General features: G+C 40.9%; 1 protein-coding gene and 1 long non-coding RNA gene across 16 annotated transcripts in view; both read right to left on the bottom strand.

The window, feature by feature from the left end:
- Positions 1-23,928, bottom strand: part of LOC100649514 (glutamate-gated chloride channel) — an 85,603-nt gene that overhangs the window by 7,649 nt on the left and 54,026 nt on the right. For 4 of the 15 annotated variants that reach the window (XM_020866740.2, XM_048412690.1, XM_048412691.1 and 1 more), the window contains exons 5-12: positions 20,581-20,733; positions 15,955-16,019; positions 14,890-15,110; positions 13,653-13,735; positions 13,420-13,560; positions 8,083-8,175; positions 5,606-5,758; positions 4,200-4,414 (exon numbers count right to left, since the gene is read on the bottom strand). In XM_020866740.2, the coding sequence (XP_020722399.2) occupies positions 4,200-4,414; positions 5,606-5,758; positions 8,083-8,175; positions 13,420-13,560; positions 13,653-13,735; positions 14,890-15,110; positions 15,955-16,019; positions 20,581-20,733 (1,124 nt within the window). The remainder of the gene's footprint in view (positions 1-4,199; positions 4,415-5,605; positions 5,759-8,082; positions 8,176-13,419; positions 13,561-13,652; positions 13,736-14,889; positions 15,111-15,954; positions 16,020-20,580; positions 20,734-23,928) is intronic. The other 11 variants (XM_048412688.1, XM_048412696.1, XM_020866742.2 and 8 more) reach the window with 3 other exon arrangements.
- On the bottom strand, positions 8,374-12,870 carry LOC125386427. Its single transcript, XR_007226564.1, has 2 exons — positions 11,474-12,870; positions 8,374-11,383 (listed from the first exon to the last, which is right to left on the bottom strand). It is a non-coding gene; the product is annotated as an uncharacterized LOC125386427 (long non-coding RNA).

Here is a 23,928-nt window from a genome sequence, read left to right as displayed (position 1 = left end):
TACGAGTGTTATACGAAACTCTGTGAAATTTCATTAGCACTGTAACGAGACACGATTGTCGTAATTACATCGGTCAAATTCGAAACTAAATTGCAAAGGTTGCATAGAAAACGTACACTTGTTTAGCGAGACATTGGTATACAGCACGAGCAGTGGTTTCAAACGTATGTACGCTCGTACGCTTTGAATAACTTTCAAAGTATCTGGACATTTGCTTCTCTTGGATATCCGGTTGAATAACCAGTTGCCAGAAAAGAACATTTCTAATTGTTCTTGCTTTTATCATAGAGTAGTGTATTACAGTACTAAGTATGTATTACAGTACTAATGTATACATAGTGTATACATTACAGTACTAATGAAAGTTCAAACTATTTGGTATAACATAAATGAACTGTTCTCTTCCATCAAACTATCTTACGTTAGCATTTCCTCATTTTTCAAGACAGGTTGGAATATTTAATAAAGTTCCTCGTTTCCTTTATCTCCAAAATAAAGTTATATCGTACTGTTCGATAAGAAACAACGATCAAATATTTGAAATCGAAGAAAGACAAAGATGATGGAGAATGGAGAAGAGGATGACAAAGAAGCTTCGATCCCCTTCAGTTTCACAATGGTAGGTAAGATATTGTAATTAAGGAGGACAGCATTATAATATATTCGTGAAAAGTTTCATACAAGTAGATCTTGCAGGATGTTGGATAGTTTCGTTAGTCAGGATATCTCGCGATCGTAACACGCAGACACGCTGGAGAGAAATTTTCCATAAAATGATCGAGCATCGGAGACGATGGTGCGCGGCTATACCCGGGAAAGAAAAAACCGTATCGCTGTTCAGGTTAGAGATTGTAAGAATAAAGATTAGAAAATAGAGAAGATTATATAGAGAACAAGAGGGGGGCCAAAGAGTGTGAAATTGTTGGAGACATGCAAATACTGCAGCCTCGATCGAACCCGACGAGAGTACGAAAAATTCTTGAAAAATCTTACACGAGACCGTCGTCCTCCTCTTAAATTTCACGCTACACGCCATCACGTACTATTTAATATTTCATACCTACGATTCAAGTTTTAATCTGAACGAACGCGAACCGTGGATTTTTATGCATTCAAGGATAATCTAAAAGCGTTCAAAACGGGCATAATACGTTCAAGTATACGAAATATAGAAAGTTTGACACCTGTTACGATACGTAAAAGCGAATTTCCGTTTCTATTCTTTCATTCGTTTTGTAGCTAAAAAATTGAATTTGCATAAATATCCACGGTCTACCAATAACACGGAATATCCAGAGACTGTATCTCGCCGTTTACTCGTGCACCGATTTCTCAAGAAGATTTCCTACTTTTCACCGTGTGTTATAACGCACGAATCTCGTCGATCGTATTGCGAAATTGGGAAGGAAATAAGGTGTAAGTCCTTTTGGGAGAAAGAGACAATCGAAAGAAACTATATATAGACATAGGCGTAGAGTTTCGAGAGATGCAGCGATTATTGAGTAACAAACCATACCGTGTCTGTGCAATGTTCACGCCAACGAGATCACATGTGCGAGATCAACGCGATGCGAACGCGATAAAAAAAAAAAAAAGAGAACGTTGTTTATCTTAGCGATTACTCGATATAACGCGCGATATCTTCAAAGCACGATTGCATTTCTGCGAAATCGAAGCGATTTAACGGTCGATCCCCATTCAGCAGATAGAGAAAGATCGTGCTTCGATGAATTTTTATTGCGTTCACATCAAATTACGCTTTACCTGTATTTTTCTTCCTTTCTATGCTCGTACACCTCGCGCGTCTCGCGATAAAATTGGCGACCGTCCGCGACGTTCTTCTTTAGACAGTTAGGATTTCTCGACACATTCCACGATTTTCCAGAGACGATGTAGAAATGCATTGGCAAAGATCGCGAGAGAGGCGAGCTAATCTTTTCGAACGTATGGCTACGTATCTGTTGCATTGTCGCCTGAATTCCTCCTGTATTTATACATACATTATGCGCATTGCGCGGGAGAAATTTATGCTACAACCCGGTAGATAGCTGCGTTATGTATACCGGTTTAGAACGATATTCTTTTAGCTATTCTCCGAGATGTTTTCCCAAACGGATTTTTAAACTTTTTATACCGATTTGTTCTATGCATATTTATTAATATTCGAGGGATATTCACCAACATTTTAATTATATACATAATAATTATATCATAATAATAATTATATTAAAGCTCCTCTGAAACAGAATGTTTTCTACCGGCTGACACGACGCTGGCTATTCTACTTGTTCGAGGAAATTTTACATAATGGCACATAAATGGCGTAATTTTCATTATTTTCGGTTAAAAAGAAGGAAGAACGGTGAATATTCCACAAAAGTTAATGAATATACGGGAGAAAAAAAGCGATACAAAGAGCGTCGTAATTTCTCCGGGGAAAGATCGGGAAAATTCGTGAAAAATATCGTTCTAAAGCAGTATAACCCGTTAATTACGCTGCGTGGCTTCCGTTTAATTATTTTCACCGACGAACCATCCGCTCGCCCCTCTCGTTACGCGTGAAAACGAGAAAGTTGAATTTCGCGTGGAACGAAAAAGATGCCGTCCGATCATCGACGAAGAACAAACTCGGTGTTAATCGAGTCGTCGAATGGAAGATGCACTGTGGTCGACTATTGCGAGTGTGTGTATCGTCGTCGTCTGCCGAGATAAAAGAAAAGTCTATGGTACTGGTGATTACTGCGCGAAAACGTAAATAGCGAAGGATTTCGACTGTTCGGTGTCAATCGCGCGATCAATTCCCTCAAATGGAACTGGACGCGCGCTTCCTTTACCCCTGGCATCCATCGAAGATGCTTTCTCTCGTCCAAGTGTCGTCGAGGAGAATATCTAACTCTTGTTCCACTTCGAATCATACGTACGATACAAAAATTCCGCGATCCCAACCACAAGAGTATGAGATTGGTCGATTTGTTTCTCGTTTATTCTCGCTGGCGATCACTTGGATTGGTTGACGAGTCAAATCGAGCTTTCATCGGTTTACGAGAGAAAAGGCTCGCGATACTCGAAGGCTCGCGTTATGTAGCGTGAAGGGAACGTAATAATAAAAACGTAATGATCCTAGAAACTGAAAACTCGAAAGGGATTAGCGTGGAGTCGATTGAAACGGAATTACGAGGTAATAAAGAAGCGTGGGTTCGTCAAAGACACGCAGACAGAAAATAAATACCACCTCTGGTAATACGTTCTCCATCAAACGTAACAGCGCCGAATCGACTACGAATATTAAAGTAATGCGAAATGTAAAACGTCGTCGTACGAGTAGAAAATATATGGGAAAGTTAAGTACATCGAAAGTATCGGTTTGCAATATACATTCGTCCTGTTTTTACATTTCAATTTTATCACGACGTATGTAATATAACGCGTAAGAACAGCATGAATTTACGTTACAATCCGATACTTTACTTTCCGAAATAAAGTTCCATCTGTTCGTTATCTATTACCGAATAACGAACAAAATTCGTCGATCGCTTTTTTATTTTCGATTGATATGATATTTATACGTATCTTCTCGCGTATTCGTATCGTGACATTTCGCATCTGAGAAACCTTAATATCTTTCGTCGACACGCTGTTATCGCGTTTCCGTGGAAAACCTACTGCCAGACGTAGCAAGTAGGAACGAAGACGCGATAAGAAACGAAAAAGAAACGGACGAGATCGGATGCGACAAAACCAAACGCGGGGAAACAAGAAACGACGAAAACCAAGAGAAGAAGGTACAAGAACGGACTGAATCAAACGAAAGAGAGAAACGACACGGACGAAAGTAAACAGTGGACACAGTGGCGAATGATCGGAAGATTGTAAACCATTGGTGGTGACAAAACGGCAAATGTCAGGAGTAAAACGCATAGACAGAAAAATGTAACAGAATCGGAGGAAGCGAATCTTAAGACTCGAGGGTATGAAGCGTCGCTCGTAGGTTTCGGTTAAATCATAGTAAACGATAATAACACGGAAAATAGAGATAGCCAGAAGGAGAGACGAGAAACAAAAAAGAAAAGGGACAAGAAGAGAAACAATAAAGACAGTGGGTCGAAAACGTACGAAACGTATAAGTGTGGGAAATAGAAATATGCAACGTGGTGTCGGCGTGGTATCGACATCGCGCGCACGTCGCTGAGCAAAAGTACCTGGGTGACGGGATTCTCTCCAGGACGATAGACGACATTGTGCATCGGCCGTTTACGGCCGACGTAATTCACGCAGACGAACTCGAGCAAGCTGGCGTAGATGAAGCACATACAAACGCCATCCCACACGTTCATGGCAGTTAAGTTCGACACGACGGGCAGCGTCGAGCGGAAACCGTTCGACGTCGTGAAGAAGTTGAGCATCGTCGTCACACCTGCGAACAGTTCGTTCCGGCTTTTTGTTTTTTTTCTTTCTTCCTCCGTCTCTTTCTTAACGACATCGGCTCCTCCGTCTTACTTCTGCGCAATACCAACTTTTAAGATTAGTTTCTTTCTCTCTTGAGACCTAATTAAAGAAAGTACTTCCCTCCGATTCGCTTCTTAAAAGTCGAACAAACGGATACAGTACTTAGTCGTAAGGACGAATTCTCTTTCTCTTTCATTTCGCGAGACAGCTGTAGAAACCATTGGAGATTTAACGCGTTGACTGCCACGCGAATTTGGTTATAAATATATATTTTAACAACAACAACAACAACAAGAACATGCGACGATGATCGTACACCTAAAGGCAACGAGGAAGATTCGTCCAAACATACGCTTTGTCCGTCTTCGTTTGCGAGATGCAACGAATCTTCTGTTCCGATTTCGCGTCGTCCAGTCACCTTTGCGGAAGATGTTGAAAACGTTGCGTTTGCATTTACCACGTTGCATTTCCAGGTAAATCTGTGGACGTGTTGTCGTGCACCCGGTTACGCTCTGAACGGCTGCTGGCGTTTTCCCAATTTCTTGAAGACTTTGCTCTATCCTGGACTGTAATATTCCAACAATTTCGATAGGTGCTGCGTACGCGATAGATTCGTTGTATCTCAAAAACGAAGAAGACAGATGAAGCGTACGTTTGTACGACAACCATTTCCATTGTTTTAGTGCAGAAGTGTACAATCAGCTGCCGAAGTGAGTCCCACGTATTCTGGTACACCCTGTATATTCGGATGTCGGATAAATCTTAAACCTTCTCTAGGCACGAAAAACAAACTTCATCCCAATAATTTTTAATGACACAATTAAACCAAATATGCATTCTATGTAATAATTTTCTTCGAGTTTCTTTCGTTTCCGAGCAAGAAAAAATGCTATCTCAGAAAGGGCTTCGAGACTTATCCGACAACTCAACGTTTTATCCTGGAAGCTGCAATACATTAAAACACACTGCACCATAACGATTAATTTCTCTAACAATATCGCGCTGTATCTGCGCACTTTTCTCTGACAATGTTATCCAAATCATTCACATTATGAACACGATCTTTCTAATCCTTGAAATGTATCTTATCTTAATCGCGATGCGGGTCATCGATGACCACCGTGGTAGTCAACGTGTTAAAAGACATAGTCGAGCTTACCGATCATTACTCGCGCTGGCACCGCATTCCATTCAAGCCAGAAGGTTATGAAGGAGCTGGTCACCAAAATGATACCCGGGATGAAGACTGTTGTGAAGTAGAAGGCACGATCTCGCGTAAAAATCAGATCCACCTTCAGGCAGCTGTAGTTACCTATTGTGCGTTACATTCACATTACGATTCTATCATTGCGCTGACGCGAACAGCGAGCAATTAGTTGGATGGCGCTAAACAAGCGATTAGAATGTGAGATTATCCTTTTAAACGATATGGTTAAAGATAAGTTTAACGGAGAATCAAAGAAGATGCTTTTCAAAGTATCGAATTATTTTCCTAGATTCTTTAACTTCGTCGTGACATTATCTTCGGTCTCGTCTTATTTCAGTTTTTCTCTTTGCTTGGCAAAACACCGTCGAATTTCGCACTAACAGTGAGACGACCGTAATCGACGCTCCAAAAAAATGTTCGCTTTCTCGACGAGTTTCCTTGGCTTACTTCGAATCGTTAAATAGCTCTGTTTGCGCAATGCCGCAGGTAGGCTGATATCGGCATTCGTGGATTTCCCTCGGAGAACTCAGCTTTGTGACAAGGGGGACATAAACGAGAGAGAGAAAAAAAAAAAGAGAAAAAATAGAGTAGGAGCAAGAGGTCACTGTCGTGTCGCCAATCTTTCGCAACGAAGCTCCACATTCGCGAAAGCGTTTCAAGCCGAGCTAGATCCTAACGCGTGAACAGGATGAAAGTTTAAGGGAACGGGTGAACGTGAATCGAGGGACAACATCCAAGTCTCAAATAATAATTTATATGGAAATCAACGCAACTGATAAGACCGAACGTACCAGGAGAATTGTTTCAATTATTTCGCATAACCAATCGTTGACCATCGACAAAAAGAATCAGGAAATGGTGATGTGCGTAGCGAAAAATTGATCTCGTCGATTGAAATTCAACGGTCCAACGATGCTGTACGATCTCTTTTCGTGGTATGAATAAAAAAAAAAGAGGAAAAAAAGAGATGACGACGAACGGAGCAACTATAATGAAGCAGAAGCGAAGCATAGGCTAAACGATTGAAACAAATACGGTTCGAATCACGTCCAGCATGTAATACTCGTATTTTGGAACTAACGTGTAGGTTGAACGCTAACACGACTTGAACATACGTTCGAATACTAATCTTTCGTAACGTTCTAAAGCACGATCTCCTGTCAAGCGATTAACAATTAAGCGTGACATATCCCTGTTAGAAATGTTAGAAATATCTCGATGTTAGAATTTTTAATCGCTTGACAAAATCGCAGGCGATAAGACGGTCCCGCTTCGACCCTTTGTACTCGTACAGATATCTGTTGCCAGGGAAATTTGCGTAGGAAGAGTGTTTGAAAATTCCTTGTTTATGCAACCTTTAATTGGATATACGTTCTGGCAATTTCATTTTCGAAAAGATACAGTGGCTCGCGAAAGTACCTATTTGAACGCTTAGTACAGGATACTTTTACGTGTATATATTTGATGTGCTGTATAAAACGTTTTGAAATTTTATTGCCACTATAATGGGATACGACTGTAACGGTTAGATATATTGGTAAAATTTAATATCAACGTGAATATGTACGTAGAACGTGTAAGATGTTTATTGCAGACACGTGTTTAGTAAAAGATTATTACGTAACACGAGTAGCAAACGTGAATTGCAAAGATCCATTAATATGTGAATATCGGATTATATATATAAATATTGTGCCATAATAACGTAATTGACTTTGAAAATATTTTTACGGTTTCTGTGTTTCCAGGCTTATTAACTGACCATCTTCTTATTTCCAACTTGTAAGAAAACAAGATTCGCATCAATGCTTTTCGTTTGACCATTTTCACATTTGCTTGAAACTCGATCAGTATTAATAATCATCAGTCGAGTTTCATTATACTAATGAACTTTCAAACGTTTCCTATCGCATAATGTATCCATGTATCGTTTCTGTAAGCGTTGGAGCACTTTCGTGAGCTACTGTACGTACATGGCTCAGGTTGAATGCAAATCGATGTTTTTCGCGCGTCCGTCGTAAAATAACGCAAAACGAGTACAAAAAGTTAAAGCTACCGTGACATGACGTTCATAATACGTAACACATCGGATCTATTACTTGGGACGATGTTTCCCAAATTCCTCTATCATGGACAGTTCTTTCTTTTTTCCTACATTAATTTAAGCGAACAAGCAAAAAAGAAAAAACACCACAATTTCCTTCCCCGTCCAAGGAAGAGGACGATTTGGGAAGCAACAACTCTGAGTGTCTAGGCCTGTCTCATGAGTTGGTAAGCTTGGTCCTGTCTCTCTCTCTCTCTCTCTCCCTTTCATAGCTTATCTAAATCTCTTTCGCGCGGTTTTCTTTTTTCTTGCGAATATCATCTCTTTTTTTTTTTTAGTTTTTTTTTATAAGAAATACCGTTCATATCGAAGGGGAGGATTTTACCTTGCTCCTCAAATCTGCGCTGGCACAGCGAACACTTTGCGTCCCCAAATTCATCGAACTCGTCCTCGTAGTCGACCACGATCTGTCCCTCAGCTGCAACAGAACAGCCCACGATCTTCCTTCCTCTCTTCTTTCTATCTTTTATTTTATTTATTTTTTTTTTTTTACTTTTCCTTCTCTTGTTTTCTATTTGCATCTCATTGTCTTTATCTTTTCTTTTTTCGCTTTTTTTTTTCATATCGCTGTCGAGGGGACGGATAAATCTTGATCTCGAGAGAGGCTCGATCGATATGGCTCTCATGGAAAAAAAAAAAAAAAAAGAAAAAAAACAACTCCGGCGTTTCTTGGGAAAGAATTTCGTGTCAGGAGCTGCAGGAGGGTATCGAAATGTCAAGGATAAGTGGAACGGTATTCGTACCGTATGAATCGAAGCGCGAGCTGAGAATTTACTCGCTACACTAAGACGCGTACCCTCTTGACACTGATCAGCGAGGAAGGTTGAGATACCAATAAATGCAATTAACGAGTCGGTAAATCATCGGCTAAATCTTTCCTGCGCGTGTTCCTTTCTTTTCTCTCTATTCCTACAGTGTGAAAAGTGAGTCGTATTTTTGCGTGAACAACGAGAAGACGAAACAGCTGATACGTGTGTAAAAGCTGTATGTAAGTAAGTTCGACGACAGTTTGATTTCGCGAAGTGTATGTGTGTATGTGTGTGTGTATGTGTGTGTGTGAAGCGTTGACGAAAGGCAAGGACAAATTTGGCGGTGAACGCGGAAAAATGTGTAGAGATTCGAAAGTGTGGCAAGATCTATCCGTCCTCCTTGTTCGTCGTCACATGCGGCCGATTTTGATTTTCTATTCTGCGACGATTAAAATTCCGGCAACGATGTCTTCGTCGAATACGAAATAAATCGTGTCTGAATTTAACGGGCACAGAGGAAATTTAATCGTTGGGCTAACTAGACCAAGCATTACCCGCATACCGCCATGGTTGATCCCTTTAGGGTAAAGGAGAAACGCGAGATAAATTCCTTTCGGTCAAATCTTACGACGTCAACCTGTCCAATGAGTGACCGTTCGTCTTAAGAGCATCGAATTTAGAAAATTTGTCTGGATTAGGTGAAAGAGAAAAGCCGCTCTCTCTCTCTGCGACCTGAAACGAAAACGATCTTTCACCTTGTTTCACGTTAATGGTTAGAATAGGTCGATTTCTCTTTGGGAAAAAATAGAGGCGAAATGGTGTTCTGTGTGGTTTTCACTCCACAAGCTGCAGGTATCACGCTTTCGACAAAAACGTTCAAGCTTCTCACTAGTTGCGAAAGCTGTTTAAAGAGCTTATAAGCGACCAAAGTAACGATTACGAAACAATTAGCTCAAACAAGATATCTCGAATCGTTAATTACAGAGCTATTAGCGATACATTCCTTTTTCATTTTTGCTTTTTTCTTTTCTTTCCTTTTTCTTTTTTTGTTCTTATTCTAATAGGAAAAAAAGTGGTATCCGAATGTCTAGTAAACTAGTAATCGTCCAAATTATCAAGATTATTTGTCCAGCAAAGCAACGAGAGGCTCGTGTTCACGAGTAAGATATATATATGTGTGTGTATTATTTCTATAATATGTATATGTATATAATTTGAAGAAATTCGCGACGACACGACGGTGCGAGGAACAGAGCATAGGAGAAAGATGGCATCGGTGAGGGCATTAATGTAATATTAGGTCACTGAAAAATTGAAGGCCTCACCCCAAAAGCAAACCACGGCGGGCTCGGTTATAAAGCGAGACAGGAACCAAGGTTGCCAATATGCACTTTCTAGAGGACTATGTATATTAATCTAGATAGGTATATATTCACATCTAAATATATTAATGTACAAACATATATATAAATATCTGTATATACACACGTAAAGAGAGAGAAAGACAATATGTGTACATACAAGAAATGTATCTACGCCAACTAGAAAGAAAGGTAGAAACAAAAACGAACGTTTCTTATTCTTTTCTTTTCTTTTTTTTTCTTTTTTCATAGTTCCGCTACGTCGCATGCACAGTTCGTTCTTTCTTTTAGATTTTCCCTTCTTTTCTGTTTAATTCCATACGCGCGCGAATCTATCATAGAAAGTTAAGCATACGCATTCTCGCGTTCGTTCGACGCGCCGCTTAATAAACGTTCGATAAATTTTCGGGTCGTATCGATCCCCGCTTTTCCATCGTTATTCGAACCTATACTGCGGGATAAGCCAACAAACTCACGAAAACATTTCACGGTCCTTTGTTAAATAAAGCGTCCTATCGTAGTGTCATTCCGATTGATGCAGTGCAAACAAGGTCAGGCATCGGGTAGAAATTAGCAACGTCACATCGATGTGCACGGCGCATGCATTGCGACTTACCTGGCGATTTAAGGAACGATCGTGAACGCGGTGTATGGAGATTCGTCGTTCTGATGACCGTTGGAAACAAACACGGACAAATGAAATGCGAGCAAAGGGGATGAAGAAGAAAGAAAGTTGGCAAACAGGCCGATGAGCGGAGAGGGGCTGATGAGACAGCGGAAACGAGGAAACTTTTAAACGATCGATAAATCTGTTTCCAACTGAAAAAAATGCGAATCCGAAAGAAAGGGGATGATAAGAGAAGCTCGAAAACGGACGCCGTTGAGATTCCAAAGGGGAAGATAACGGTGAAATCTCGCCTCCTTTCGAATCTCGGGACGAAGAAATTTCATCCCTCGCGCGGCGCCTGTATTTTCAAGAGAAACGAGAGCTTTCGCGTGGATCAAGCGCAGATCAGGCAAAGGCGACGTTATAGGAAATGGCCGATAGTTAGCGGGTTAGATAAAGGCGAAGGTATCGGAAAAGACGCGAATAATACTAGGAATCATTTTTCGGTAATGCCAGCCGGATTTATCGATCCGGTGGCGTAGTCCTTGGAAACGATGCTGGAATTTTCCAGGAATGCAGCGATGGTTTAAAGGATGCAGCGCTTCAGGTGCATCGACCTACTACTAACGAGTGGTTGCGATTCTTCCTTGAATATTCCATAGGTATTACGGTTTCCAAATTCAGCTAGAAGGTATACGACTGTACACTCTTCATCTTTCTATCGCCTTTTTCCTCTTTTTTTCCATACGATGTCTTTTTATCGTTCACTTCTCCCGACATGTTTTCTAACGTAGCAAAACTATCTGGTCAGGCATCGGATTCAAATCGTTTTGGTCATCCTGAAAATTTCCACGATTTTCCAAGCATCGAAAAGATATTACGCAGCACCTCGCATGTTGCATTATATTTCTGGACATTAAAAGTGTCGTTTTTATCATGTATTAATAATCTTGAAAAATCTTTTACGAGATCGGTGGATCCAAACAACTTTCGAATTACCTTGTTTCATCATCGAGAAACCTTTAGCGACCTTTGTCCTTGAATACCCTTTGAACAACCTTTAAACGACTTTAATGATCATGTATCTATGGCATCTTCTGAAGTCACTTTCATTCCATCGGTTTCCTAAATAATTCTGTTAAGGACCTGATAAGAACACTTTTGGGAACAGCAGGGTCTCAGAAACGTTCTGCTTATGTTATCAGTAGATTAGGTAGGATAGAACCGTTTAGAAGTAGCAATTTGATTTTAGCTCTGGGACAAGCGATATCAGAATTATTAACGAAAAGTGGCAACGAGGAAAGATATTGCAACATTGTCCCTTAGCCTTAAGGAACATAAGATACCTGTATTCAAAACTAAAGGAAAGAAGTTAGAAACAAATTACATCCTGAAAAAATGATACAAATTTTAGATAATTAAGAGTTGCTTTAAATTGATCACGTTTGCACGAATATATCGACGACTGTGCCTCAATTAGAGCTTTCTCTTCTTTGCATATCGTGCACGATTTCATTATTCAAATTCCCGAAACTTTTCGTTTAATTCAGCTCGATTTTATCAATAGCATTCAGATTATAAAATTACGAACTTATCGTCGGTATATCATTATGAATTTGTTATATTTCTGTAACTTTTGCAAGTAGTTTGGGCAAATTTTTCCTCCATGCTAATACTCGGAAACTCCTTGCTTTTACGTTTAAACAACCAGACTGAATTTTCGCGGAGGGACACACGTTGTTTCGAAACACCGTGGTTCAAAGTCGCGAAACTTTCAAGATGACCTATAACGATAATATAAGTAGGCATAGTCGCGTCAGGTCGTATAATAGACAGTACAATAGTTCAACTCGAGAGTCTTCGAGTGCGTACACAAGCGACACTAAAATCGTTTCCGTGGACTAACGAAATGGCCGTGTTTGGTGCATTGCAACAGTACAGAAGCGTGTCATTTAAGGATGCAGTAAAAATCATAAAAGAGAACTGATAGCGAATAGAAAATGGTATAGTCTCGGCGTCATTTTTTTTCTCTGATTGGTTTCGATTATTTATAATAATTCGATGATAACTCGATAGACCTAACGATGCATTTACCATACTCCAATATCAATAGTATCATCGTACAGTTCAAACAGCTGCCTCAGAGAATCGCGTGACGAGTGGATGATCGTAGCGACGTAAATCACGATTTTCAGAGTCTATTTCTCTCACAGTTAATTAAGTTAGGATTTTAATCTCCATCGAGATATTTTATTTCGTCGATATGAAAAGATACAATGGATTTCTCATAACGATGTCCAGGCAAATTCACATTCTTATCAATTGAATGAAAGAAATAAATATACCAAAGTAGAATAGTAAATATACAGGGTGGTTGGTAACTGGTGGTACAAGCGGAAAGGGGATGATTCTACGTGAAAAAAGAAGTCGAAAATATAGAATAAAAATTTTTCGTTCGAGGCTTTGTTTTCGAGAAAATCGACTTTGAATTTTCGCTCGGTACGCGTCGAGACAACGATCTACAGTGAGATTCGTTATAACGAGACGTGATAAAGTGCACGCGTACCGACTGAAAATTCAAAGTCGATTTTCTCGAAAACAAAGCCTCAAACGAAAAATTTTTATTCTATATTTTCGACTTCTTTTTTCGCGTAGAATCACCCTCTTTCCGCTTGTACCACCAGTTACCAACCACCCTGTATATAATAGCAAAGGTAGAACGTTGCTGTTGTTAGATAAGAAATAGAAATGAAGGAATTCACGTGACTGAGCCAGTTACATCAGATCTTGAGAATCGAAATACGATACAATTGTCAAAACTGAACGATGATACTTAAAAGATTCTCGTGTTTCAATTATCATCGCTGCCTTTTTTTATCCTAAGTTTCTTCCCTTAGTTCCAAGTATTCACTTTAATAGAATAAACCGTTGGTTCCACAACTCACCTCTCCAGCTTACTTTGATCGGACACGTGATTGTCTGGTTCTTAATGAGGTATGCGTTCAGCGACGTTAGACTAGGACTCTTCCGCAACGTACCCTCGTCATTCTTCCACACGTACGTGATCGCCGATTGCTCGTACGATACTAAAGAAGAAGGCAGAAGATTAAGACAGGCTGTGCAGAGAAAACGTTGTTCGATCAATTTTAAGAAACGTATTCTTGTAATATTCACTTACTGCTCTCGATCGCGAATGAACACAGTGGGTCATCGAAAGGGAAGATATTGAGTCTACCCTGGCAGGATAGGATGAGATGACGCCTAGAAGATCGAAAGTTCTTCGTGAAATCGCGAATGTCGATAACGTGTTTAATAAGATTATCCAAATCGACTAGTTTTAGGCTTCATTTTAGACTTTAAACTATCATCACGATAACGTGATAATCTGTGTTATCAGCATGTTGTGCTTCGTTAAAGACACTTTCTCAGCTTCGCTTTCTCAGCGCGGATAAGGAAAGACCTTCTTCTCAGATCCGGAATATTCACGGAACATTGGAACAAGGCACAACGTGTTAATATTACGCGTACGCAAAACTTTTAGCCTTTTTCTTTCGTCTCCTTCGATTTATATATGACACACGCGTTACGAATCGATGTTCGAAATATTTTCCCTCGTTTCGTACGACTTTCTGTCAAGTTTCGGATTTCGCCGCGGGAAGACTGCAACAAGAAGCAACATTTCGAAAGTGCTGCTCGGCTAAAGACCGACTAAAAGCGATAATCTGTCGGTGTGCGACCTGAAGAGTACTCCACGTGCGGAAGAACTTCCCAATTCGCGTTAACACTTTACCAACCGATAGCCGATTAATCGGCTTTTTGTCGCCGACAATCTTTCTCGTTATTTGAGCAGTATTTTGTTATTTAGTACTAAGGTACCTTGCTCGGTTGCGTCTGTTGCGTTGCTTCGTAAGCTCCCACAGTTTTATACCAATTTGAAAAACTTACCGTTCGCGATGAACGAAAAGAATGGTATTTGAGAGTCTAATCCGAAACAGAGCCGGCACCAGGGAGAATCTGAGCTGCTGGTCGGACGTGCGTCTGCTGTTGAACCGCTAGCTATCAGCAAAGTGTTAAGCAGAGCGATTCCAGCCACGTGCGACCTAACGCTCTCGTCATCGTTTATCTTGCTCAAGGTTGTTTCGCACGGTTATTGTCACCGATCGATCATCAAGTTGGCGTTCCAGATGCGTCAAAGCCGACCAGACAATTGGAAGGAAAAGCGGCAAATGATATCGGTCGAAGGAAAAATTTTACGAGAACGCCCGATGAAAAGACCAAAACTTTCGCGTACACGCAATAACGCGATCGAAGGCCGAATAATCAGAAATATGCTGTTCCAAATAATCACCGTAAAGTCTAGATTCCCTTTTAATATAGAAACGCATCGGCTTGCAATAGAAAATGGAGATAAATACCGCATAAGGTAGTTGACCGTGCCGTTGCGATATATCCGAAGGGCAAAATGAACTGGTATGAGCGGGTCCTTGAAGTCTCCGTGCATTATGAAGTACGTGTCCGGCAACCAGATATCATCGTAATGATGAATCGCATTCAAGTACTCGTACTGAGACCGATTGCTGTATCGTAATCGCGGGTCGTACCACTGTTGTTGCAGCAGGAATTCCACCTCGTATTTCTGTCGATAAAAGAAACGCAAGGACCGTTACGAAATTCCAACGATCATCGTCCAATGAAATATGTAGAGGGGCACGTGCGTGTCACGTTTTAACGGCCTTGGTGCACCTGGTGTCCACAAAAGATTTACGGCGACGCGTTTCGCTATTTCTCTCGTACGACGATAAGTTTCGACGAGCCAACTTATCTCATCGAAAGGCCGAAAAATATAAAACGAACCGCTCGGATACTATAAAATCAAGGCGTGAAAATTACGCTGGTTTTCATGAAAAATGATTGAAATTTTTTCGGCAAATTTTAAGGTACAACTGTTATTTTTAATTGCTAATACAAACACAGCGATATTTAAATATCTCTGTTGCCCTCGCCCGGCAACGAATCTGAAATTGAATATTTAAAAGACGCATTTCTGAATCTATGAAATTAATGGAGAACGTCGATTATTTGACAGTATCCCACGCGAAGCTAAAAATCTTGCTCTAACAGTATTTTCACCGTTTCCCATTTAAACAAAAATGAACAATTTTCCATAATTTTGTCGAGAAAACGTAAGAAGTGACTGTCACTTGTAGTGCCTGGTATAAATGCAGTTATAAATACACATTTTTCATCCTAATTTTTACACGTGTAATGATTACTCAAGAAGCCAGTCAATTCTTACGCCATTGTAGTTATTGTTTAGCTTTAGTTCTGTTTTACGTTTCTAAACTATGCGAAACCAAGTGCAATTTTATAGGCCATCAGGCTGAAATAAATAAATACGATACAATAGGAACGTTGAATCGGACAGACGCATAACATTCGTACGCGTAGACAGATTTAATGAGAGAAAATTGGTCAATTACCAAACTGGACTCGTCGGGAGAAGCCAAACTTAACAAGAGCACGCTCACGTTTACGGTCAAGGTTCCTGAAACACAGTGTACGATTGAGATTAAAGGTTCCACCGGGCACTTGTTCGAAGCAGTCACCAGAAGAGCACGCTAATTCGAAAAAGAACATTCTTCGGAAGGGAGACATCTCGCATCGGGAAAGGGAATCGGCATTACTCAGAAAGTTGCTGGCCAATCTTTTAACTTCGACATAGTCTCACTTGCAAACATCGGTTGAAACGTGTTTGATATCAAGCGGTGGCAAAGCAGAAATAGTCTCGGTTTCCCTGACTCGTGCGAGTGACTTGTAAACCGATCGATCGATCGAAGGTACACTATGGTTTACGAAAGCGTTTGAACCTGCTATGAGACAACTTTTATGCCGCGTATCGCGTGTGCTCTATGAAACAACACATTTTGAAAATTCGTTGCCGCTGTAACGCGACGTGACTGGCATGATCGTATCGAACGAAAATTTCAAAGCGATTTCAAAATGTACGTACAAGTTGCGACATATTTATTGCAAATATATGTGGGATAAAAAATTAGTACGCGACATGAACAGTCGTCTCAAGTATACAACAAGTGTCAAACATCGTCTTAGGGAATATTTTATCGATGTTTATTAATGTAACGGTTAATCGACTCCTTGACAAGTTTTCTGATGAAATATACAGGGTGTATGGTAACGTTTCAAGGGACTCATCTCAAGAGTGGACAGCAGGCACGAAAGCAACGAAGGAGGTTCATGCGAACGCGTGTTCTGTCCGATCTATTTCTGTCTGATCAGTTTCGATAATCCGCAACTGTTTACCCGAAATGGCCACTCTCGGTTTGTACGCAAGTGTTGCAGTCGTCGCGTCGAAGAATTTCTCGATCTTTCAAACGTTCCAGGTGTACGTCGAATAACGCAGATCGAGCGTGGCAGTTTCGAACACGTTCCCCCGAAGAGAAGCGCAGTTTCGGATGGTTGAAACGCTTAAAACACAAAAATGGCTATAAATGTGCAAGAAGATCGGATGGAACACGAGTTCGTACAAACGCTTTTTATTATTTCTGCCTCGTGTTCGCTGCCAGAGCTTTACCACATTCTCTGTATATTTGTGTCAAATAATTAACAATTTTCGTACGTTACACGTACGTATATCTTCGAACGTATTTCAAACTTTATCGATGCATGTATAATCACGCAAGTCTCGTTACGTGAAAAAGCAAAGGAAATTGGAAAATGTGCAAGTATAACACACGTAATACTCGCGCATAAAGCACATGTACGAGTCTTGGAACGCTTTCGTGAGCCTGTGCACGTACGATCGTCCCGATCTCAACACTTGAAACTTCGATCCCGAGTTTCGGTCTGCGATCCCGAGATCGACACGTTGCTGTTCTTCTATTTCTCTTTTCCTTCTCTACGCCTTGCCAGAAGCCGTTGCTTGTTATCGCGAAAGCGTCATTAGAGCCATGCTGTGCACATGCTGCGACTAAATTTCGTGTTTGTATATTGTGTGAAGCTCGTAGTCGGAGAGTTAGGACTCGAGAACCGGTCGTCGAGAGGCGCGATAGCACGGCGACATTCGATCGAGAAGAGGATCGCTCGCAACGGAAACGGAAACGGAAACGGTAACGGAAATGGAAATGGAGATGGAAACGGAAACAAAATGATCGTTGCAGCGATGCTCCGCCGTGCGAACGGTTTCATTTTCGCTGCACGCCCTTGTCTAATCAATGATGTGCCCGACGCGCGGCGTTTCTCAGGGTGGAACGACCAATTTGCACCGGCACTGTTCGCGTGTCACGCGTCTAACGAGTCCTAACCACCGATCCGATATAATTGCCAACGCATTCCACTACGGCAAAGACACGGCAAAACGCGATTACGTTTCATAAGTTACGTAGTACGGTGTCGTGAAATACGGATGGAATATGGGGCAAGGATGGAACGTGATGATATTTAGAAATCGTATCTCGACGATCGAGGAACAGCCTGTTGGCAGCGGCTCTCCGCGACGAGGTGTCGTCTTCGGTGATAGAAACATTTTCGCCGATATCAACCGCTTAAGAAAGTGTGCAGGATGTGTCAAGGCAATTGAGCCGGGTTGTAGGTCGACGTCGACGAGAGATAGCAAGAAACTGTAGAGGAGAAAGTTAAACGGCGTGATAAGATCTACGTTCGTAGGTGCTCTTTCTAGTACGCAACGATGCACACCACAAATGCATTCTTTTCTTAAACGACACTCTGTAAGTTTTCGTTGATCGTTCGGTGGCAACTTTGAATCGTCTGCGAGAAGGTATCGAGATACTTGGGTCGACGAACGCTTAGTTTAAAAGATATCTCGAATTTTAACTTCGCGAAACTGCGTATACGAGAGACAAGGGAAAAGGGCGGAGTGGTTGTGTTCATGTTTCCCTTGTCTCTTATACGTTAAATTCGGTGCAATTGAAATTGAAATATCTTTTGGATTAAACATTTCTCCATCCAAGTGTCTCGGAGTACTTTTTTCCAGAGAATTAGAAAATACATCGAAAATACTACGGAGTTTCGTTCGAAAGAACAGCTCAATTGCGATTTCTCGGTGCATATTAAGAAGAACCGAGATTGTATCATGTCATTCAACTTTTCCCTGTACTGTTTCTCTCTATCTCTCACCAATTTCGAGATGTCACTCGACTCGATTCCGTAACGCATCTTGTACAGTGAAGAACATAATTGAACCTGTTTTATGAACCATTTTTGTTACCCCTAACATTGCAGATATACAAGAAATTCATACGATAGACATATTTCGTGCAATCGAGGCTAAGCTAAACAATTTTTGTCCGATGCCTAACGAGAAATATTCGTGGATTTAGGTGTGTTTCGTACTGTACGACCATAGTTTGAGCGTCGTTGGATAATAGGCTGCTGTATAAATCAGCATCTATCGGTATAAAAGTATTTAGCAGAAAAATTGATTAGATTACAAGACTCTTATGAATCTCCACTGGTAGCGATTCTCGAATCGCAGAGGAGATCTTGTACAAACTATAGCAAAACGCATCGAAACGATCTTAAGAAGCTAAAGAATTTGAAATAAATGAAAGACCAAACTAAATATAAATATTTCTTATTGCGAGCAAACGAAAGACATTGGACAAATTGAAAAATCGTTTAGCTTATCGTTAACCGTGCAAAATATTTCTGTCACGTTTATCTTTCCTATACCTTAATGTCGATAGCAAATAAAAGATTGTCCGTACAAAACTCGCGGTTGTTATATCGTAATATCGGTACAGTTATGTTCTACACTGCATACCAGGATTATGCAGCAGACAATAGAAAAAAAAGAAAAAAAAAGAAAAAGAAAAAAGAAATCGACGCGTTATCGAACCGTGAACACGCCGGTTTTCCTGCTGGTTTTTGATAACAGCCGCTCTATTATTACGCCGGTGAAACGAGCAACAATCGGCGGGGCACATCGGACACGAACGTTGCCAGGCTCGAAAAGAATGTCAGATACCGTGATCGGTAAGCAACGCTTTTACGTCCTCTTAACACGAATGTCCCGTTTCGAGCTTCGCGTCTACCAACAACACAACTTTTCTGGTCTTTCTCGTTTATGCTGTTCGAATCACGAGCCAACGTTTTACGAAGTAACGTGCTAACGTAATAAATTTATTCAACCGAGCTGCCGCCAGTATTCTGATTGTGCGTGTGTTTAAGATCGAACAGTCGAAGGGTTTAGGTCGAACAACGTTTGCACGCCTCGCTCGAATCGTCCGTGTCTCGCAACACGTTCAAGATCACGTTTATTCGAGCGAAAAATTGCGACTCGAGCTCGATCGAAAAGTTTTCTCAACACTAGAACTATCTTTGACGTCTATTTAAATAAATACGTCGCACATGATCGGCTGCAATTAAACTGCTGTTACAAAGCTAAACCGATACAATCGCTGATATTGGCACGTGTCGCTTATATTACTAAGCCAACGAAAATTATATATAATATATATATATATGTATAATAATTTTATACACGGTCGATGCTATTTATAATCACGTTTCGTCTCGACGGAAGCGAACATTGATATCACAAGAAACAGCGGCGTGTTTTTAACGATTCAAAGAACGAAGAGTGAGTCGCTTTGACCAGAGTTTGGTAGTTCTAGTGTTTTAAAAATATAGGGACCGAGAACCGAGAAAAGCTTTCAAAGAGCAGAGTCTTGTTGCTCTTGCCAACAAGAATATACATGGAAGCAGAAAACTGTAGTGGTTCCACTAAAAAATCGATCGACCTATAAACCCTCGTACGGAAATTCGACTAGCAACCCATTCAGGATTCCATATACGCCCGTACGTTTCAACAGTGTCCTCCGTTATATACAGCTATACACGGTTACACACTGTTACCGATTACGTTCGCCGGAGAATCAAGGGCTTCGTTCAATAAAATAACAAAGTCGAAACGAACGAACAGAGACGGACGAAAGAGGCGGCAACGAGACGCGAAAGAGAGGAGAGAACGCGGCGAACTGAATGGGTCGGGTCGGAATGAAAGTCGTGGTTGCCTTAATTATTTCTCTAGACGAGGTTACGAGAGAAGTAAAAGCAGAAGGACGGACCGCGAAGGTGGGTGCGAAGGTGTTGGTGCGACGTGTAGTGGTTATTGTTCTGGTTCTTGTACTGGTTCTTGGGGTCGTTAGAGGAGGTCGACGACCGGTTCGACAGGCCGGTGGCGTCACCAGGCCATCGCATTCCGCAGCAGAAATCCGCATCTGTAACACCCAACAACCCCTTGCCCACGTCTCATCCTTTTTTTCGTGTTACTATCGGTCAATGTAACTGTTCGATCCTGCGCTCGCCGTCTACTTGTTCTTCCTCGAATTCCGCAATTTTCCTTTCTCTTATTTTCTTATCTTTTGCAGCACGGCATTCCAGTATACGCGATGGAACGACAATAACAATAACGACAGCAACGACAAATTACTTGCGGTAGAAGAGAGGGTAGAAATACGAGGCAAAGCTCCGACGTACATAAATCACCGATATCCGTGTAACGACGATTACGAGTACTATCACGAAGATTCTAATATCCTCGCCGAAAGATTGTTGGTCTTTTGTTCGATCGATGATCTTCTTGATTGAAATTATAGTAGTAATAAGTAGCATTTAGTAGTAATTGGATTTATTTTGCAATCTTTAAACAATCTTCGATTCCGATCGCGATACAACGACAAAAGTAGGAATTGCGAGTTGGTAGAAATACGACACACTTGCCAGTTCCAATGTTAATTTAGATGAAAAGTCGATGAATCGTTGAACGCGTTGGAAAGTGTACGATATTTATGTTTGTACGGCACGTTACGTATGAGATTTCTTAAAGTTATTTTTCTACCTTTCCTCTATCGTATCATTCTGTTTTTCCCGAAGTTATTATCCTTAGAATAACAAGGTGATTATCTCATATTTCCATCCTCTCTTGCGTGTCTCTGTTGGGAAAAAAACATTTGAAAAAATATCCAGCTTTCCGTTAGGTTCTTGACAAATAGCTTTTCTACGAGCGATTCTTTATCCGATCGAACAGCAAAAAGAATAGCAACGGGAATGTGAAGGTTGTATTCGTATTTCGTAAGAGTCTGAGTGTGTGAATTTCTGTGACACCCAACAACTCTTGCCCACGTCTCATCTGGTTTCTTCGTGAACCTAGTTCCGCCTAACGATGTCAACACCTGTCACGAAATCGAGCATTTTTGGGGAGGGGGAGCTTATGAACGTTCCACCTCGATCGAATCGATAGGAAAACAGCACACCCCTATCGACAACACAAATATTTTCAATGTTGATTTTACCATACAAACACTGGTCAATTTGTTCAAGTAAACGATAAGGGCGTGCCGATGGATTTTCAATTACCGGACACGACCAATTGGCTCGCGACCTATTTAGGCTTCCCTTGCCAAATTCTTCGCGAAAAAGTAACTTCGAAAGCGTTAAACACACATTCTACCTGACCTTATTCGTCCCTTTCTCGGACTCGGGATGTTCGATTAAATTGGCAAGAAGAAAGTAGAAAAGAAGAAAAAAAAAAAGGAGTGAAGTTTCCTTTACAAAAAATGGTAAACAAAGTGAGAAGCTTTGCAGAAAATCAAAGTGACGGCATGAAAAGCATAATTGCACCAGTGCTCGCAGCCTTTATATAAATAATTTTTTATTTGCCACTAAAATTACGGCGTAAAGAAGAAATAGACATAACAGAAACGTTTTCTACGAATATTTACCGCACGTTCTTCTCTTTCCTTTTTTCTAATTAGCAGAAGAGAATCGGCGATCGTTCGAGCGAAATTCGTTCGATCGCTGCGCCAAAAATCTTGCACGAACTATGCCAAAACGCGTTAAAACAATTCCAAGTGCAAAGGATTTCGAACGAAATCCTAGCAGATTGTTCAACCTAAACGTTCGATTGGCAAAAACAAAAACGACGGAAAGTCGAGTACTTCGTGTTGCGGGTAAACGGATTAAAAAAATTGTTTCGACTAGCGTCAACTTGTACGAGATATTTCTGTTATGTGAATTTTTCGTGAATGTCCAATTTCAACGGTAAATAAGAAATAATTTATATAAAATCTGTTGCTCTTATAGGTTCAGTTACGCTCGTCGCTGCATCTCGAAGAAAAGTGAGGAAGCTGCAGAATTGCGCCGCGCCAACTCGTTCCGATGAACTTCAAATAATGCAGTTTCCATGCAGTTCGAGTTCGTATCGCGTTCGTTTTGTTAGCGACGCGACTCTTCACCCTCTGTACTCATCACCGATTTCATATTCGTTTTGTACATACTTTGCTCTTCAATTTTCATCGCGCAGTTCGTTACTTCCTTTCCAACTGCTATCTATCTAAGTTACGCGTTTGAAAATTTCTTCCTCTCTCTCTCTCTCTCTGTCTGTCTCTGCCGTCTTCTCTATCTTACCGGGATGTTTGCGTTTATTCTACCACGAGAACACGAGGAAGATGTGTACTTAGCACGAAACAAGCAATCAACGTGTCTCTTTTGTCGCTGCAATTGAAAAATGTTGCGCCAACGTAGCGGGGAAAAGTAGAGGGAAGCGATACACGCGGCTTGTTTTCTCCACCGATTCTCGAGACTCGTCGCCATTCTCTTTTCATCTAGCATCTCGCACTTTTGCGAGAAAGCGTGCTTTCTTTACATTCGCCGGCTGAACAAACGATGCCGGTGCTCGAGGGCGCCGTGGTAACTTCCCCGTTCCCTCCAATGCACAGAGAAACCGTTCTTTTGTCACGCCAGACTTTCTTTCAGAGGGTAAAACGTTGTCTTCCTGATAGGCACTTTACCGAGCCTGGCGTGGAAACCTGTTTCACGCCTGTACCGTGATACCGCTACATCGATCAATTACCGATCCCTTTGTCGTTTTCGAGATTCCAGAAACGGAAATCGTAGAGCGCAAGATGGAAATCGGAAAACGAAAATCGTCGACATGCGATAAGTAATATTAGGTGGGTGCAAAAATTCTGTCGGTTCTTGCCTTCTTTCTTGCTACAATTCGCGTTTCTTTTTCTTTTCTCTCTCTCTTTTTTTTTAGATAAATTAGAAGTCATTCGAAGGAAGACTACCCATTTTATTATTTGTTTAATTCTTGCCTTTCGGCTTCGAATGGCTTCCGGTTGCCAACTTTGCAAGAATAATCAGCGTCTTTACAATACTTATTCCTATCAGAATGGAGACTAGTTTCGTGTAATAGTTACGAATATCGTATTTTAACAGCAGATAAAAAAATAACGATCTCTTTATTCATTTTACGCCACTAATCGATGTTGCATGTCCGAAAACGTTTTAAACTAACGGTTTTCCATAATTATATCCGCTGACATGTACAAAAATACGTATTCCATTCACACTTCCCGTTCTTCTATTTAAAAAACGCGCAGATGAATGGAATTTCATATAATGTAATTTCA

The sequence above is a fragment of the Bombus terrestris genome, chromosome 15 (assembly GCF_910591885.1).
Source record: "Bombus terrestris chromosome 15, iyBomTerr1.2, whole genome shotgun sequence".
NCBI classification, from domain to species: domain Eukaryota; kingdom Metazoa; phylum Arthropoda; class Insecta; order Hymenoptera; family Apidae; genus Bombus; species Bombus terrestris.
This window is presented reverse-complemented; position numbering and strand designations above follow the sequence as displayed.